Source organism: Borostomias antarcticus (assembly GCF_949987555.1).
Source record: "Borostomias antarcticus genome assembly, chromosome: 17".
NCBI lineage: Eukaryota > Metazoa > Chordata > Actinopteri > Stomiiformes > Stomiidae > Borostomias > Borostomias antarcticus.
The window spans coordinates 24,290,347-24,307,559 of record NC_140250.1 but is presented as its reverse complement, the minus strand read 5'-3'; the positions used below and the strand labels follow the sequence as shown (position 1 = coordinate 24,307,559).

Genomic DNA, 17,213 nt, shown 5'->3' with positions numbered 1-17,213 from the left:
TTCAGAATCCACACATTTTCTTTTGAGAGAAATAAAAGGAAAAATATAGATATAATATATATTCAGTTGTATAAATGTGCAAACTGTCTTGTTTTTTTCTTCCAGTGACCCAGTGGGTATATCATTTAAAAAGACCTTCTGATGAAAGATTTGACACTGTTGGCCTTGTACCAGGAAGGGAGGGGAGGAGAGGAGAGGGAGAGAAAGGAGAGTGTGGAGGGGAGAAACCATCCAAGCGGAGAAATACTAAAATATGCTATTGGTGGTGGGAGTGTAATTTTTCATGACTTTTTAAATTAAGTTAAAAACCAGGGATGTCAAAAAAGAAAACAATTAGAAACAAAAAGCCTGTTTTCGCTCTCATCTGTGCCAGTGACAAACACACACCGTTCACGGTGACAAGAGAACTGATTTAATTATTTAGCTACTATATAAATTATTTACAAGGTACGGGTCTTTTTCACTGGACACTGTGAGGTGTCTTCATATTTGTGTTTCTTGGAGAATAAAGCAGTAGACTCTCGAGAGAAGGCACAGCAAGAGACCCATGTTGTAGCTGAGGGGGTGACGCCATGATGCACTGGCCACACTATGGGGCAGGTGTCCGGGGAGAGGGTGTGGATACCTGGCTGCCTGAGGGGCCTTTGGTGGAGTGTGGCTGAAACACACCAGACACCCCAGCTGAGGTGGGCGGCTAACGAGCACAGCAATAAAACTGAGCTTGGATGGGCTGGACAACTAGAAAACAAAATGTTTAAAAAAAATTACACAAACAAAAAACAACACAAAAAACAAACAACAAAAAAAGAAAAACAGGCTGCCCTTTGATATGTTCAGGCCCAGTCTCATATGAGAGCAGACAGGTTCATATTTGGAACATCAATCATGGTTTTTGGATGCTCATATCAGTTCAAGTTATTGAAACTTTTGTTCATGTTTTTTTCTTCTCCAAATTCATAGAACATTACAAAGACAACACATTCCCCAAAGTCTCTACAAATCAAGTGTGAAAACAACCCATATACATCAAGCCAACTTAGTGAGGGAGGGGGGGGTGGGCTTGGCTGAGGGGAAGGGGGGGGGGGGGGGGGGCTGATGGCAATTGGAAGTGACTGGCGGTGCTGGTGAGGGGGAGGGGTTAAAGCCAGAGGTCCTATGAGCTGAATGCATCTATAGTGCAACAGCTGCCCCTTTATTAGGAGCTGGCCCTTTCAAGACTGAGGGGGGGGTCACCAGGGGCCCGGGGCCCTTGCTCCAGGAGAGTCTGTGGTGGAGGAGGGCGCCCCCCCGGGGGGGGGGGGGAACACGGCCAGGATGTTGTCGGTGGAGGCTGGGTCGTCGGGCGGGGCGGGGTTGTTTGGCGTGGTCACCAGCGGCCCCCAGCCTGAAAGTCCTGACGTAGGTGCCCTGGGAGCCACTGGACGGCGGCCCCCGCCCTGGAGAGCTGGCCCAGCAGCACGGAGTGCGCCGCCTGGCTCTGGCCCGCCCCCTTCCGCAGGTCAGTCACCCCCAGGACACGCCCACTCACTGCCTCCAATGAGAGAGAGAACAGAGGGCCAAGTCACCCAGCATGAACCCAACCATGCCACACACACAGTACCATGAGGTCCATAAAGGCTGTATATATCTGCCAATCAACAGAATTCAGTAGCAGGTTTAGAACTGCCCATGCACAAGCGTTTTGAGATCATCACATGGGTTCCTCAGACGTCTGCTCTCTATACCACCGTCCGTCTCTACCTCCGTGGCTGACAGAGACGTGTCCTAAGATTACCTGGTTCACCTACACTGAGATCTGTAGACAGAGCCTTCCTGGGCTGTTTCCTCCCTCGCCCGCTGCCTCCGCTGGGCCTCATTCCCATGGGTAGCTGGGGCGCGGGGAGAGAAAGAGAGAGGGTCAAAGTTCAAATCGTTTTCTGCTCGTCTACAGTGAGATGATCAGGAAGACGACTGGCGGACAGCACATCTGAGGGACGTTCGTGGAACAAAAAGAAGCAGAGACCGACACTGACTTAAGACTTCCTTTTATTTTGTTTATTTATATGCATGGGAAGACTGTCTCTCACAATATCTTGAGAGGAAGGGGAAGGAGGAGTGGTACGCAGGCGTTTCCTCCCTGAGCGAGGGCTGCCCCCTCCCTGTGCTACGGGGGTCGGCGTGGGCGTGTGGGCTCACCTGGTGGTTGGGGACCATCGGGGGAGCGTGGAGGAGAGGGGGGCGGATCTGGGGGTTGTACTGGAGGGGCTGGCCCAGCAGAGGGTACCGCGCGTCTCCTGGGGACATCCAGAGACAAATGTTTAACTGACCCGGCTCTCACCGGTATGCGTACAGAGACAACTTTAACGAGGTGAACAGACGGCCCTGCGCCGTTACCTTGTCCTGACATGAAGGGTCTGGAGAACTGCGGCATCATGGGGACAGGGGCGAGGCCTGGACGGATGCCCTTCACATTGGTCAGGTGGGAGGGGGTGGGCGACTGGGCCGGAGAGGCAGAGGGGCTGCCGAGCTGGGGACTACTCTGTGTGGCCAGACCATAAAAGGAGAGATTAGGTTTATTTTTATAATCCATTCCCGCCCGTTATGGTTGTGTGGAATTCTAACCACAGTTCGATGCGAGACTAACCGCATCGACCTAATGAGAGCAAATAAACTCAGAGGGGGGTCTTTCCTGTGGCTGTGTTTAACCTGCAGATCAAGCGTTTCGCCGCGCCCAGTCTGACCTGTGAGGTGTCCAGGGCAGAGAGCTCAGCGGGCTTCTGGCCTCTCTGGTGGTCCAGGCTGTAGTACTTGTTGTGTTTCCACTGGGGGGGCGAGTGCGGCCGGGGCTGCTGGCCAGGGGGCAACGTCAGCTGCATCATCACCATACCGCCCCCTGGTGGAGGGGGCACGCCTGTGGGCATGGACATGTTTGTTTCCATCATTATGGAGCTTATGGGGAGAGAAAAAAACCTTAAGAGATTACGGTTCACTTGATAAACAACTCAAATTTGGCACAAATGCTTGTTTCATTAAAGCCGACCAAAACAAAATCATGTCATCCTCGGCCGTCTCGTGAAAAATCTTTGTCAACTAATTATGCAGCGTGTCAACCCACACTCATTTAATAATGTAATGTGTTGCACTTGTTAATTATTAAATCCCATGTTTGAACAAAGTAATTCATGTCTACGTACTTGGACTTTCAGCATGTATTCAAAGGAAAGTTCGGACATTAATAATTAATCGTATCGGACAAACTTTCTGCCATCGAGCATCCAATTAAATTTGTTTGCCCAACAATGAAGGTTAGGTAATTTTCTGGACCTCTGCTTGGCCTCATTATAGTAATGTTTTGAGCGCGGTGTGATCATGTTTGCAGGGGATGGAAGTACAGAGTCTTGAGTAAAGCTCTTATCCTGGTAGGTGTGGGGTTTACCAGGCTCAAGGATCAAAACACTCCATTCATGTTCTGCCAGTTCATGTTTTCTATGAATTACAGAGGTCTGTAAATAACACTGTGCTGAGGACTTATTAGACCAAAGAAAATACTGTGTATATATATATATATATAAAATTTTACTAATTAAAAGGAGTATATAAACAAAGTGAGTACCGTCACCAACCTTGAAACAAACAAAATACCACCTAATTAGTTTTGCTTTTTGAAGCCCAATTTACAATTAACTCCAAAAGTATTTTAAAAGTGACACATTTTTGCAGCACGTTTTGTACATGGTCCCATTTTTAAGGTGATGAAAGTATTTGTACACAGCTTTTGGACACTAACATTAAAATAGTAGTGTTTAATTATTAGATGCATATCCTTGGTATGCAATGACTGCATGAACAAGTTTGTGACCACAGACATGACCAGACGCTGGGCATCTCTGACGCTCTGCCAGGCCAGGCCGATACGGCAGCCATCTTCACTTCCTGCATATTTGGGGGATGGGGGGGGGGGTTGCCATCAGTCTTCTCTATAAAAAGTAAAATGCAAATTCAAATCAAATGTATTCAGATTGGCTGATCAACTTGACTGAGTGAAGATGATTTTAAATGTTTTGGCGCTGAAAAACTCAGTTTCTATAGCCATGTCTTTTTGCCAACTGTAGTGTCTTCCTGATTTGCTGAATTGCTTTTACTTTACAATGAAAAGTATTCTTCAGTCATCCACTTAAATCGTTTTCCTTGGCCTATCAGGTTATTTGCACTTGCTAAGCTCACCAGTGCTTTCTTCTTTTCTAAAGATGTACCAACTTTTTCTTTTGGCACAGCAATTATCCCAATTTCCAGACAAATACCAAGACTAGACATTGTACAATCATCCACCTGATAAAAGAAAAAGAAAAAACATCTTAGGAGCATCCAAATACCTTTGGCACCCTAACTCAAAGGGACTATGCACAAAAGAGGGCTGTCAGTTCTTAACGGTTTGCCCAAAATAGATACCCCAACATTGTAGCAGCCTGCACTTTAAGCATTGCACTTTATCAATTCCAATTAAAATTGGAGGAACACAGGGCCAAAATAACAGAAATAAAATGTGTCACTGTCCAAATACTTTTGGAATTTGGCGTTGAATTGATAGGTAAAGACCACATCAAAACGAAGATTAAGCCAGAGAACATCATATAGACCATACAATTCTACATTCTGTATTTCAGCTCCTATTTCAACATTCAGCATTGAAACCTAATCCCTGCATGAAATTAAAACGACTTGACCACCTACTTCTGACACAAAATCTAATTTGAGGATTTGAAAGCATTTCCCATTCCTCTTTAATTAGTTATTCAAGGAGAAGAGAGAGATGGGGAGAATAACCTCCTATTAACTGAGCCAACATAAAATGGCAAATTACAATTAGGGGACCCATGAAGGTTTTCTATCCAAGCCAGAACTGGGAACAAAGCAGCAGAGGAATTACTTTTTAATTACCACCCCATATCTGTTCAATAATTAGATCGTTAAGACTGGAGAGTGTAATTTCAATTAGCACCTTAAAGCCTCTCGGCACCCTGAATAGAGAGCAGGGGAGGGGGGGGGGGGGGCGGCGAGATGATCGGGCGTCCACATGACTACCCTTCTTCTCTCGTAGCCCGCTATTACAAGCTTTGGCCTGGGAGATAAAAACAGGCTCCCTCTTCCCCTAAACCCCCCCATTCTGAATCGATTCAATCTATTTTGATTATCCAGAGAATTCAGCGGGAAGTAATTTCTGCTGAGGCCACCTGCCTTTGTTTGAGGCTATCTAATTCCAGGGTTTGAGGGAGGGGGGGTTGGACATGTTCTCCAGTGTTTTGATTGAAGGGGGATTGAGCTACATTGTGTAGGCAGGATTGAAAAGTGTATTAACAACAATGATTAACACAAAGAAAGAAAAAAAAGCTCTTGAATAAAAATAAAATTCATGGTTTTGGGGCTGTGTCGATAAGACAACTGAACACACATTGGCTTGTTAGCATAAAGATTTATGTTGATTTTAAGTTCTGCAGACATTCATCGGCTACAAGAACAAAATATGAGCGTAGAAAAGTTTCCCTCGGTCCGTAAGCTCCCCGGGGAGCTAACGCTGAGTAATATCTTGCCGCGGGCGGCCGAGCTACTTGCCGGGCCGCCGTTATTGATGACCATCGATTCCGACTTGCTGGTCTACGGCCGGGTGTGACGCGCGGCGAGGACGGCGTACCTGAGCACTGCTGGGCTGGGAGCTGCTGCGATGTGCAGGGAGAGGACGGGCGGGGGAACTGCATCTGCTCCGACCCGGGGGGGGGCAGGAACCCCACCGACGAGCTGCAGAGAGAGAGAGAGAGGGAGAGAGAGAGAGAGAGAGAGAGAGGGGGAGAGAGGGAGAGAGAGGGAGAGAGGAAGAGGGGGAGAGAGAGAGAGAGGGAGAGAGAGAGGGAGAGAGAGAGAGAGGGGGAGAGAGAGAGAGGGGGAGAGAGAGAGAGAGAGAGAGAGAGAGAGAGCGAGCGAGAGAGAGCGAACGAACGAGAGAGAGAGAGCGAACGAACGAGAGAGAAAGAGAGAGAGAGAGAGGGAGAGAGCGAGAGAGAGAGAGAAGAAACACGTAAGAACCTCCCCCCCTTCACAACGTGGACCGGCCCTGAGGTTCACTCGGTGTAATCAGAATTCAGCTCATCAGCTACAAATGGAGCTAAATTACCGAAGTGGAACATGGTTTACACAGGGGATCGATACCCTGGTACTACATTACAACATTACAACACCGCAATAAATATCCTCATCGGCCAGCAGCGCCCCAGACAGGGGGGGGGGGGGGGGGGATCGCTACGGACCTCATTTTCGGCGAATCAAAACAAATCAAGGGAAATGAGCATTAATCACGGTGTCCCTGTAAACCAATTGCGGCGTGCCACTTCCGCTTTCCCCCTCGCTTTCCGAAGGCTCCTCCCGCGCTGATTTAATAAGGATATAAGCAAGGCGAGGGAGGCGATGCGTCAGCCCCCGAGGCGTGGAGGCAGCTGCTGCGAGACAGCAGGGCACCCCTGAGGGGCGCCGCGCCGCGTCTGCAGGAGCGCGGGTCGACGTGAGGGATGGCGTGGAGGAGGAGGGGGGGGGGGGGGGGGCTCTCACCACTCGGGACCTGCCGCTGTTATATTAAGACTCACTGGATATCTGGCCTTATAAATCATCTTGGCCTACTAAAGAACAGGTCCCTCAAGGAGGAGAGGGAGAAGGGAGGAGGAGGAGGAGTGTGTGCGTGCGTTAGTGACCCCATACTTCCTGTGCACAGCTGCCCGCGAAGCAGCACCAGTAGCGAAGACAGTTATCGGTCCGTCAGTATTTGATTAAAGGGGTCCACGTTTGCTAAACTAACTTTTTCATTGTTTTTGCATATACATTTGAGTCTCTGATGGGCCTACTAACAAAGTATTAAGTGAAACAACCCAGTAATTTTGTTGTGGTCAGCCGTTCAAATCTCCCATGTTAAATTATGTCACAGTCGGGTACCTATTATAATAATCCCGCCCCCATCACCTGCGTTTGTTTACCTGGCTATAAAGGCTGACATTATTTACAGGTCCCGCTAGCTAGCATAATGTCTTCGCACGGAAAACGCTCTGTTCTTGAATGTACTAAGCAGCACAGATCGCTACATCGTCTCCCAAGCTCAAAGGACAGAAGAGCTGAGTGGATAAATGTTATTTTTGATAGCAACGTTCCCGCTTAACGTTGGCAGTATGTGCTAGCCATTTTTTGCCTGCTTGCTTTTCCCACCTGGGTCAGTACAATGCAGGCTTTTCGGATAAACTCTTTCTGAACTCTTTCTCAATACCAACTGTCCGTAGAAATCATGCAGAAACTGTAAGTAATTATGCTGTGTTTCTTTGCATATAGTACTAATGCTAGCTAGCTAACATGAACAAACTCCCCTTTTGCCTCAACCCGGATGCTCGTCTCATCATCTACGTTATGATGTTGGTGGAATGAAATTGGTAGACTTCTAGTTGATCGAGCGGTCATTAAAAAAAGATCAAATGTTAAGAAGTGGACATTATAGGATTCCTCTCGGCCTACAGAATCTAGCTTTCATTGTTTGTAGTCGAATGGTGTCATATAGCCTGGTGGTGTCTAGCTAGTGAATGTAGCTAGAGGTAACAGCGTGCAACCGTGGAGATAATAACATGGGCACTATCATGTTTAGTCAGGGAGAGAGGACAATTACATTTGTCACAGTGGCATCGAGTGGATAGTCCAGGCTAGCCAGCTATATTTGAGGTAGCATAGCGCTGTTAACAGCCCTCGTTCTCTAGCCTGCCGACTTGCTCTTATCTGAGCTCATTTGCATTTGAAAAAAAAGCGCTCAATTTGATCTCGTGGTCAACAGAGGGGTATAGAGGCATGCTAGAACGCTTATTCTGAGTGTTATTGTCAGCAAAAAATACTCAAAGACATGTTTTGGGGAGCCCAAATACCTATTCAATTGTTGAAAATTAGCATAATAGGACACCTTTAATGAACTTGTTACCTCATTGTGTTCTGTTGGTTGGGTGTGATAACACTGTAGTACACTTGCACGCCGGACCCGGGCATGGGCCCCTGGTTGGACTGGTTGGGGATGAGGATTGGCTGCTGATATGTTTGCTGGGGAACCCCCTGGGAGCCTTGGGACATGGATACCTGTCAAGACGGACGCACACAGATTCACAACCGCCTTGATGATCTTAAATCACACCGCGGTGTACTAATCGAGACACTTTCACAAGGAGAGAAGTGGTGAATTACTTTATACGTCGTCTGAGTGATGGACAAGGGCAAAGTCCCCAGAGCTGAATGAATACACACCTGATAAGATGGCATGGAGGGATACTGGACCATCAGGCCTTGCATCTGATTTCCCATATTGCTGTGCTGGCCGCTGACCATGCTGTGACTCTGCGTCTGCTGCACGGCCAGCATGCTCTGGTAGCTCTGCGGCTGATTTGGCATCACAGTTTGGTAGCCTGGAGCGAGAGAGAGAGGGGAGAGAAACGGCTCCGGATGACTTATGACCGTAGACTACCGTAGACTCACGCTGGGAAAATATCTGCGCCGCAGAATAGCGCCGCGCCGCCTGTTTTATTCGGAGCAATCACTGATTCGGTTAGGCCCAAATCCAACGGATGGATAAACAAGCTTTCAAGCCGAGGTAGCTTCAATAAAATTTCGCCCCCCGCCTGGGACATTATGGTTGGAGGTCGGAGGAGGAAAACACGAGACATTTCTTCCGGAGAGAACGCTAGAAGCAAAATGATCCTCTGAAAAGAAAACGAAGAGAAAAAAAAAAAAAAAAAAAGAGAGGCAGTTTTCTTTCACCGGGCAAAATGCATCAGTGTCAAGGTTACAGAGAGAACGGCTCCCAGCTCGGTGAATGCCAATGAAAAACACTCAGAAGTGTTCGCCTGTGGGGGGGGGGGGGGGGGTAGGGAGGGGAGGCTGCTGGAGGGGGGGGGGGGGGGGTGGGGGGGTGGGGGGGGTTTCAATTTCTCCTGGCTTTTGGCCAGACCGACAGCAATCAATTTGGCCCAGATGAGACGAGAAGTGGGACAAAAGGAATGGATGGCCCCCGGGCGGGAGGGCGACAAGGGCCCTGGATATTTTTAGCGCCATTCTCTTACCGCCACTTACAGACCCTGAGCTCGGAGCAAATAAAATATTAAACGCTGCGCTCCGGCGGACACAGTAGTAAGAGAGAGCGAGGGAGGGATAGAAGAGGAGAGAGGAGAGAGGAGCTTCCTTCGTGTTTTACTACCCTTGGATCCTGAAAAGGGCTGGCCTCGCTGCTTGCGGTCTGGTGTTGTGCTTAAAAGGCTGCACTGTCAGGCACTTATAATAAGAGATAAGGCTAAATAGCTGTGCCACACTTCCCCTTGTTAGTGCAGATATACTGGGGGTTTCTGTTGGCTTAGGTTCAAAACGCATGAAATCTTTGCTTGTGAGAATGAGGGGAAGGAGACTAAGCTTTATTTTCCCCAGATGCCTGGGGAGGGGTTTTTATTCAGTCGTGGTGTCCCTCAATCCAGAACATCCAGGGCTCATTTTGTCCACTTATTTGTGACCTGGAACCATGTGTAGCCCTAGGCTTTGTATCTCACATATCTGCGGAAATGGAGCATTTCCACATGAAGTTGGTTACATGAAGTGAATGAATCATTCTAGCCTCTAGTAGGGGGCTATCCACAGCCCCCTAGTACAGTAAAGTAGATATGATACGGATGAAATGTGCCTTTATTCTGAAGTTGAAGTCTGATGTTTGACATTGGATGTGCATTCACAGTGAGACGCTCAGTCATGTTGGACAGAAAACCTTCTGCTCTGATCTTCAGGGATGCCCTGGAGACGGACGGCTGGCCTTTTTTGTTACTGAGTATGGATTGAGCGTTTCTGCAGAGACTGAACGCCAGCAGTGGTTGTATCTGAAGAGGAGTGAAGGGCCGGGAAAGAGACCGGTTCACTGTGAGAATCATAGGCCTCTCAGACAGCGCCCCGGCCCCGCCTCCAGCCCCTCGTCTTCCACCAATGGGAGAGCAGGACACGCCCGGCGGCTGCCTCTGGAAATAAACCTGCTTCGGTTAAGAATCAGAATCAGACAACACACACTTCCTTGTTGCTGCTCTTCATCTTGCTTCCCCATTACCGACCTGTGTTGTAGAGGGTTGCAAAATTCCGGGAACAGTCCCAACGGGAATTTATGGGAATTAATGGAAATAAACTGGAAATTTATGGGAATTTACAGGAATAAATTCTGTTTTTCAGTCTATTCCTGTTAATTCCCATTAATTCCCATTCATTCCCGTTAATTCCCATGGGAGGTTTGTGATTATTCCCGGAATTTGGCAACCCTAGTTGCAGACGTACAATATGTACCTGTACAAATCTACCATGTTGGGCTTTCGCTGGAGAGCGGATTCTCTTGAAAGGATAGTGAATAACGCTGCAGCAATACATAGCAGGTGGGCAATGCTAATTGTGTATTTGATTGGGAGATGGTTATTGTACGGGCTTAGAAGGGCGACACAATGGTTGATCCGGCGAAGAAAGAACAGCGTCAGGTTCTGTAATTAGCTTCCCGGCCGTGGGGGCGGCGTCTAATTTCCCCCGCAGCGGCTCGCTAAGACAAGCCTATTGTGTACCTGCCATAAGAGGAGGATGACTGGGGACAACAGTGCTGAGAGCGATAGAAAATAGAGAGAGAGTGGGAGGGGGAGGGAGAGAGAGAGAGAAAACGTGGAAAAGCGAGCAGAGTGCGGGAGAGCGCTTCTGACTCTGCCCCGTGGCATTGCAATAACCAAAATCAAAAATAAACCCCTCACCACCCGAGGAGCGAGTAAACAGGAAAGACACAGGGTGTCTCGCCCGCCTCGACACGCCACTAAATACTTTTTTATTACCAGTCAGGGCCAGAGAGAGAGAGAGAGAACACAAACACGCCTTGAAAACGGCTTAACACTGGGATTGGCGGCCCAGAAGGCCGAGCGTCCCGGGTTCACCCCGGGTGAGACGGCTGGCTGGTTACCTGTCTGCTGAGTGGGCGGGGCCATCGGCTGGCTCTGGGGGCCGCTGTACTGCACCGTCCCCACCGGCCGGTACTGCTGGTTGGAGAGGGGGTACTGGCCCGGTGCACAGAAACACGCTGGCATCTGAGAGAGAGAGAGAGGGAGAGAGAGGGAGTGGGAGAGAGAGAGAGAGAGAGGGAGTGGGAGAGAGAGGGAGGGAGAGAGAGAGAGAGAGAGAGAGAGAGAGAGACGGGTCCAACGTGGCATACCATCAATACCACCGCTGCTCTGCAGAGAACACCCTGAGCATAGCCCTCAATATGAAACAGTACTAAAAGTGTGTGTGTGTGTGTGTGTGTGTGTGTGAGAGAACTAAGGAGGAGAAAATTGTTTATGAGTGCCTGTAAAAATCAATTTCCTATTAGCACTCTAAGATCAAAGCAATAAAGAATATCAGGCTTTAAAAGAAATGATCAATGATCATTTGATATGAAAACTGTAAGCAACCCATCGGAGTTCAAAACAGAACATCTGTGAACAGAACAAGCCTTCCGGTTGACTAAGTGGGTGTACGGTACAGTAGTACAGTAGTACAGTAGTACAGTAGTACAGTAGAACGGTACCTGCTGCATGTAGCCCTGCTGCTGCATGACCGGCTGGCTGAGGGGCGGGGGGGCGGGCGTGGAGTAGGCGGGGGCGGGGCCGGGCGGGCCCGGGGGGGTCACCATGTAGCCGGCCTGCTGCGGTGGTGGCGGAGGGGGGGCCTGGAGCACCACGGAGGAGGGGTACATGGCAGTGTGAGCGTCCCGGCCGTCCCCCGAGGCCTGCCTGGCCAGGCTCATGTGGCTGAATTGGGCTCCCAGGTTGTCTTGCTGTGGGAAGCACATGTGGGGCGGTCAGCAGGACTGAACTGGGGCGACCCCTCGGCCCTGACCACTTGCGCAGATCGGAGGGGACTGCGCGGAGGAAAGCCATGTGGTGACGTTTCCAGCCAGCCAATCAGATGGCAAGTTGGACGCTCCGCATTGCTTCCACTCGTCAGTTCCACTCAGATCTCCACAAGGGCACAAGGAGTCAGGGGGAATGGTTTTGGGGGTTGATTTGGGACGCAATATAAAACGACATCGATGAAATACGTCAGGCCACTAAACCTTCATTCCTGACCTGTTTGGAAGTGCTGGGTGGTTAGAGACTATCAGCATAGTTTTTTATAGGGAATATAAAATTCAACATCTGTTGCAGGATTAATAATTCAGAATTGTCTTCTACAAATGTGAAAATGCAATCAGTCATTAAGGGATGTTCATTGGCAGGGGGAAGACACTGGAACATGACTTGCGCTGAAGGTTAGTGGAGTAGCAAAGCACAACACATGAAATTACTGATTTGATTAATTATGAATTGGTATATTAATTAAGGCTTACTAAGGCGAAAATGTTTCACAGTCGAAAATGACTGCATTCAATTTGCCTGGGGAGGCAGCACTACATAAGTCAATTTAGACTTCCTAAATTAAGCTCATTAAGAAACTTCTGCAACTCTTAAAGGAACGAAAAAATGTTGTCTGTGAATTTGCATTCCCTGTGTGTGTGTGTGTGTGTGTGTGTGCTAAAACAATGGATTCAAATCCAAACGTTACATTATGTATTCAGAGGGCCAGTGGGTATTAACCAAAAATAGAAATCTGCTTCATTCATTCTGCCAGAAAGACTCGCATTTCTTATTCATCCCAGTCATCGATCATGGTCTGCATCACATTACCCTATAATGTTCCCATTTCATGAAAAGTCTCCATACAAGGCAAAACATGGTCTCTTGTCTTTTTTAATCTCACCTCCCAATGCTGATGACAAATAAACGGCTACATAACGCTAATAGGTAAATATGTGTATGTAAATAAGCCCGGCTAGGTCATGACTCATTGGGCTAGGTGTATTGTGACCAGAAAATCACTGCACATTCAAATCAATAGGACAGCTCCCTATCATCAAAGCACATATATGGACAACACCGAGGTATTGAGCCCGGGGTCCTTGGGGGAAACAGTACTGTTTCGGGGAGGGGGGGGGGGGGGGGGGGGTCAGACGGGACACAAGCACAGACTAGGAGAAAGCCAGGAGGAAGGGGCAGAGGAGAAGAGAAGAGATGGGTACCACAGTGTATTGTTGGTTAGGGGAGACGGAGAGGAGCTGTGGAGGGTATGAGACCGCTGGGTACTGGAGAGGCTGAACAGAGGGCAGCAGGGGCCGGAGCGGCTGAGGAGGAGAGGAAGAGGGGGAAACGGGGGAGGAGAGGAGGAAGAGGGGGAAACGGGGGAGGAAAGGAGGAAGAGGGGGAACGGGGGAGAGGAGGAAGAGGGGGAACGGGGGAGGAGAGGAGGAAGAGGGGGAAACAGGGGAGGAGAGGAGGAAGAGGGGGAGGAGAGGAGGAAGAGGGCGAGGAGAGGAGGAAGGGGGGAATGGGGGAGGAGAGGAGGAAGAGGGCGAGGAGAGGAGGAAGAGGGGAAACGGGGGAGGAGAGGAGGAAGAGGGGGAAACGGGGGAGGAGAGGAGGAAGAGGGGCGATGGGTGAGGAGAGAGAACACTGCAAGAGGAGCAATGAGGGGTTTGTCCTTCGTCGAACAAACAAGGTACAGATTCAAGGGGAAGATACAATTATATTAGTTTATGGACAGTAATTAAGACAAAGAGACATCAATAGATGACCGCAATATGATGTATCCTCTAATCAAGGTCAGGCAGTGAAAAATCAATTAGGGGATATTAATATGAAAAGCCTTGGGACAGCTTCTCGGTTCTAAATAAAATATCCCACAGTTTGTGTCTCCTCATTAAGGCCGTTTACCACATCCCTAACGCTGTCTTTATTAGGGAGGGGATGAGTCCTAGTCCCTAGTGCTGTCTTTATCAGGGAGGGATGAGTCCTAGTCCCTAGTGCTGTCTTTATCAGGGAGGGATGAGTCCTAGTCCCTAGTGCTGTCTTTATCAGGGAGGGATGAGTCCTAGTCCCTAGTGCTGTCTTTATCAGGGAGGGATGAGTCCTAGTCCCTAGTGCTGTCTTTATCAGGGAGGGGATGAGTCCTAGTCCCTAGTGCTGTCTTTATTAGGGAGGGGATGAGTCCTAGTCCCCAACGCTGTCTTTATTAGGGAGGGGACGTCAGCTCACCGTTGGGACAGTGGACAGAGACGACCCAACCTTCCCACAACCAATCCCTGGGTTGTGCACCCACGCTGCGCAGGTCAACTCAATTTCCAGCCGTGATATTCCTGTTAATGAAGATCAACCCCTTAGGCTGCCTTCATACACAACGTCTCTCCATGACAGCTTGTGACGGGCGGCCCTGGAGATTGCAACTCCGACCGCTACGGGCTCGTATGAATGCTAATGACGCCGGCGCCGGGGGGGGGGGGGGGGGAGGCGGTGTTTAGCTGACACTCGACCTCAATTCCTTGGGAGGAGAGCCACCGGTCGCTAAGTTTCCTTAACACATTACACCACGCGAATGTCAAGCAGGCGGGGTAGTCATGAGATGTTTCGGGAGGGTAGGGACAGTGGCCCCATCTCCAGGCTTTACGGTGACTCAGTACAAAAGCCGGGTTCATGGGCATCAGACATGCCGCAAATTGTGTTGGGAAGGATTTTGGTCATGCTTCACTGAGCTTGCCTGGTGCAGCAAAACCAGAAATGCACACTCTGCCCAACTGGCACTTCGGGAAGGCTTAAGCAAATTCTCCAAATATGTGAGTGTGGGGGGAGGTGGGGGGGGGGGGGGTCTCGAGCACAATTTCATCCAGGTATAGCAGATTGGTGCCTCCGGTGAGACTGGACGGTGTGTGTGTGTGTGTGTGTGAGCGGACCTGGGAGAGGACATGGTTGGTGGGCTGGTGCTGGTGGGGGCCGGGCGGGGGGGGAGGAGGGGGTAGGGGCTGCTGGGTCCTGCCCTGCTGTGGCGCCACCATGCCGGGGTTGTAGACCACGGCGCTGCCGTCTGGGTTCACGAAGGGCTGACCTGGACCAGGGGAGAGAGGACAGAGTCAAACAAAACCGGCCATCACATCAACTCCCTCCTACCTTCAGTTGTACATTCGTAGAGTGGACGCTCACCCAGATCTCTATTTTAATAGTCATGGCATAAGGTTATAGTTATCGTGGCAGTGTGGTGGATGGCCCTTTGTGACAGGTATGAACACTATGCGCAAAGAACACAGAAACATACATATTCCTCCATTACATTAGTCATTTAATGTATCATTCATCCCAAGTGACTTAAAATAATTGCATTATTTAACATAGTTGTATGTTATGTACGTATGTTACGTAACGTAGTCAGTTTACTACCACTCACCAGAACTCTCAAGTACATCTCCTTTCTAAACAAGTGACTGAGAGCATAATGGAGTGCTAAAGCCACCATGAGTAATATACGTCTACCACATTCGAGTCAACATTTCTAATAGATGTCTTCCTCTGCATAAGCAGGGGGACGACTGAGCGCATTGTTGAGACACATTATGTGGAGAGAACGACAGCTAGGCCAGATAATTAACTTTAATGTATTTGCCCTTCTTTTCCTCCTGCGTTAATGTATGTATACATTTCTCTCTGTTGAAATAGTCCCTCACAGAACGCTCATCCATTTTCTGCGTTTATTTTTTTTTTCCCATGTAAAGAAGGTTACTGCCACGGAGCACTTCAGAGACGCTCTGCGTCAGTGGTTGACTTATCTGTCGCATTACCGCGATATGGCTCCGCGCCTCCTTCGCGTCAATTGGTATTCCGTTTGTGCCTACCGAGCGCACGACTAATGCCCGTGACCTCTGGGAGCGGGGTTCACGGGGCCGCCTGGCGTGCTACATCAGAGCTGTCTGAGGAGAGAGGACTGGATATGATAGCGTTTCTCTGAATCTAATATCAAAGATCGAGATGGGTTGCCAGGTTGGCGTCCCTCCTTACATACATTAGCCCGGGCTGTGGTGAATTATCAGTCTTGTGAAAAAACATTTGCACTCGGGCTCATTTATTTGCGAGCGGGCGAGGGCCCTGCGCGATTTACGCTCGCTGTCCACATGACCGTGCGGTGACCCTGAAAATAAGTCCTCCTCCATTTTTTTTTATTTTTTCCCCCTAACTATCAGGTGCAAAATTAATTCCTGGGGCTTATGGCGCTACAGAAGACTTTCCCATTTGCCAGCTCCTTAGGAAAGGTCAATAAGCAATTACACACCCTGGCTGGCCCTCAAAAACATACTGGTGCCAGCCATATACCCGGCCTTATCAGCGCCACACATATTTAAGAATGGAAGGTCCGAACGGAGCAGAGAGGAATACATTAAACATCAGGGCGCAGACGATTCTTTATTCTACATTCAATAACACGAAGAGGCTTCATTATCCCTGTCTCAGCAACACTTTGTGGAATTTATTTTGACCAACGTTCATGTATTGATCTTGCCAGACTGCTATCGTTATTTCAAAGTGCATCCCAGCCCATCTGTGTGAGGGGAGGAGGAGAGGGGGGAATCTAATTTGCATGCAAGTCCCATCATTAGGCGGTGACTTCCCGCAGAACCTTGGTTGTTTACTTTGTAAAAGGACAATCAAAGCGATGAGGGAACTTCTAATTATCGCTTCCCCCAAAATGCTTGACAGCATCCCAACTCGCATACGCATAAATAATGCATGAGGCCTGGCTGTTCTGCTTGTGCAGCGTCCCACCAAGAGAGATGCAGCCATCCATCATCAGAAGCTCTAAACGTCTATGAACACCAGGAAGAAGTCGGGGGATAAGTAGCCAACGTTAGTCGTTTGAGTTGTGTTAGTTTTGAAAGGAGCAGGACGCATTCCCATTACGGAACAAAGACACTAGACAAACAACACAAACACACTTTGCTCCCCCCCCCCCCCCCCCCGTCTCTGGCAAGCAAGTGTGCGGTCTACCTGACTTGAACGAGGCCCGGTCCGAGTCGGGGTACCAACCTGTGTGCGGGTTGACCAGGATGCTCCCTGGCGGTATCCCTGTGGCTTCCAGCGGAAGCAAATAGTAGCTAGCATTAGCCGCGGGGGCCGGAGGGGGCGCGGGGGCGCTCCTGACCACCTCGTACGACACGGAACTACTAGTGCAGGCGGCGGGGTAGGCCACGGGGGCGTGGCCCGTCTGGGTCAGAGCCGGGACCACCGGGAGAGGCGGCTGGGAGCGAGAGAGCGAACCCGTCGACGACCCTACACTACTAGACG

The 17,213-nt window shown here is 49.4% G+C and overlaps 1 protein-coding gene across 1 annotated transcript in view; it reads right to left on the bottom strand.

Moving 5' to 3' along the window:
• Positions 1-1,137: 1,137 nt before the first annotated feature.
• The window catches only part of LOC311320516 (R3H domain-containing protein 1-like), a 48,970-nt gene continuing 32,894 nt past the window's right edge, over positions 1,138-17,213 (bottom strand). Inside the window, exons 13-23 of the mRNA XM_084452281.1 lie at positions 14,837-14,988; positions 11,603-11,851; positions 11,000-11,123; positions 8,290-8,447; positions 7,973-8,124; positions 5,669-5,772; positions 2,721-2,890; positions 2,374-2,518; positions 2,176-2,273; positions 1,775-1,868; positions 1,138-1,531 (exon numbers count right to left, since the gene is read on the bottom strand). Of these exons, the coding sequence (XP_084308407.1) occupies positions 1,500-1,531; positions 1,775-1,868; positions 2,176-2,273; positions 2,374-2,518; positions 2,721-2,890; positions 5,669-5,772; positions 7,973-8,124; positions 8,290-8,447; positions 11,000-11,123; positions 11,603-11,851; positions 14,837-14,988 (1,478 nt within the window). The 3' untranslated portion in view covers positions 1,138-1,499. The remainder of the gene's footprint in view (positions 1,532-1,774; positions 1,869-2,175; positions 2,274-2,373; positions 2,519-2,720; positions 2,891-5,668; positions 5,773-7,972; positions 8,125-8,289; positions 8,448-10,999; positions 11,124-11,602; positions 11,852-14,836; positions 14,989-17,213) is intronic.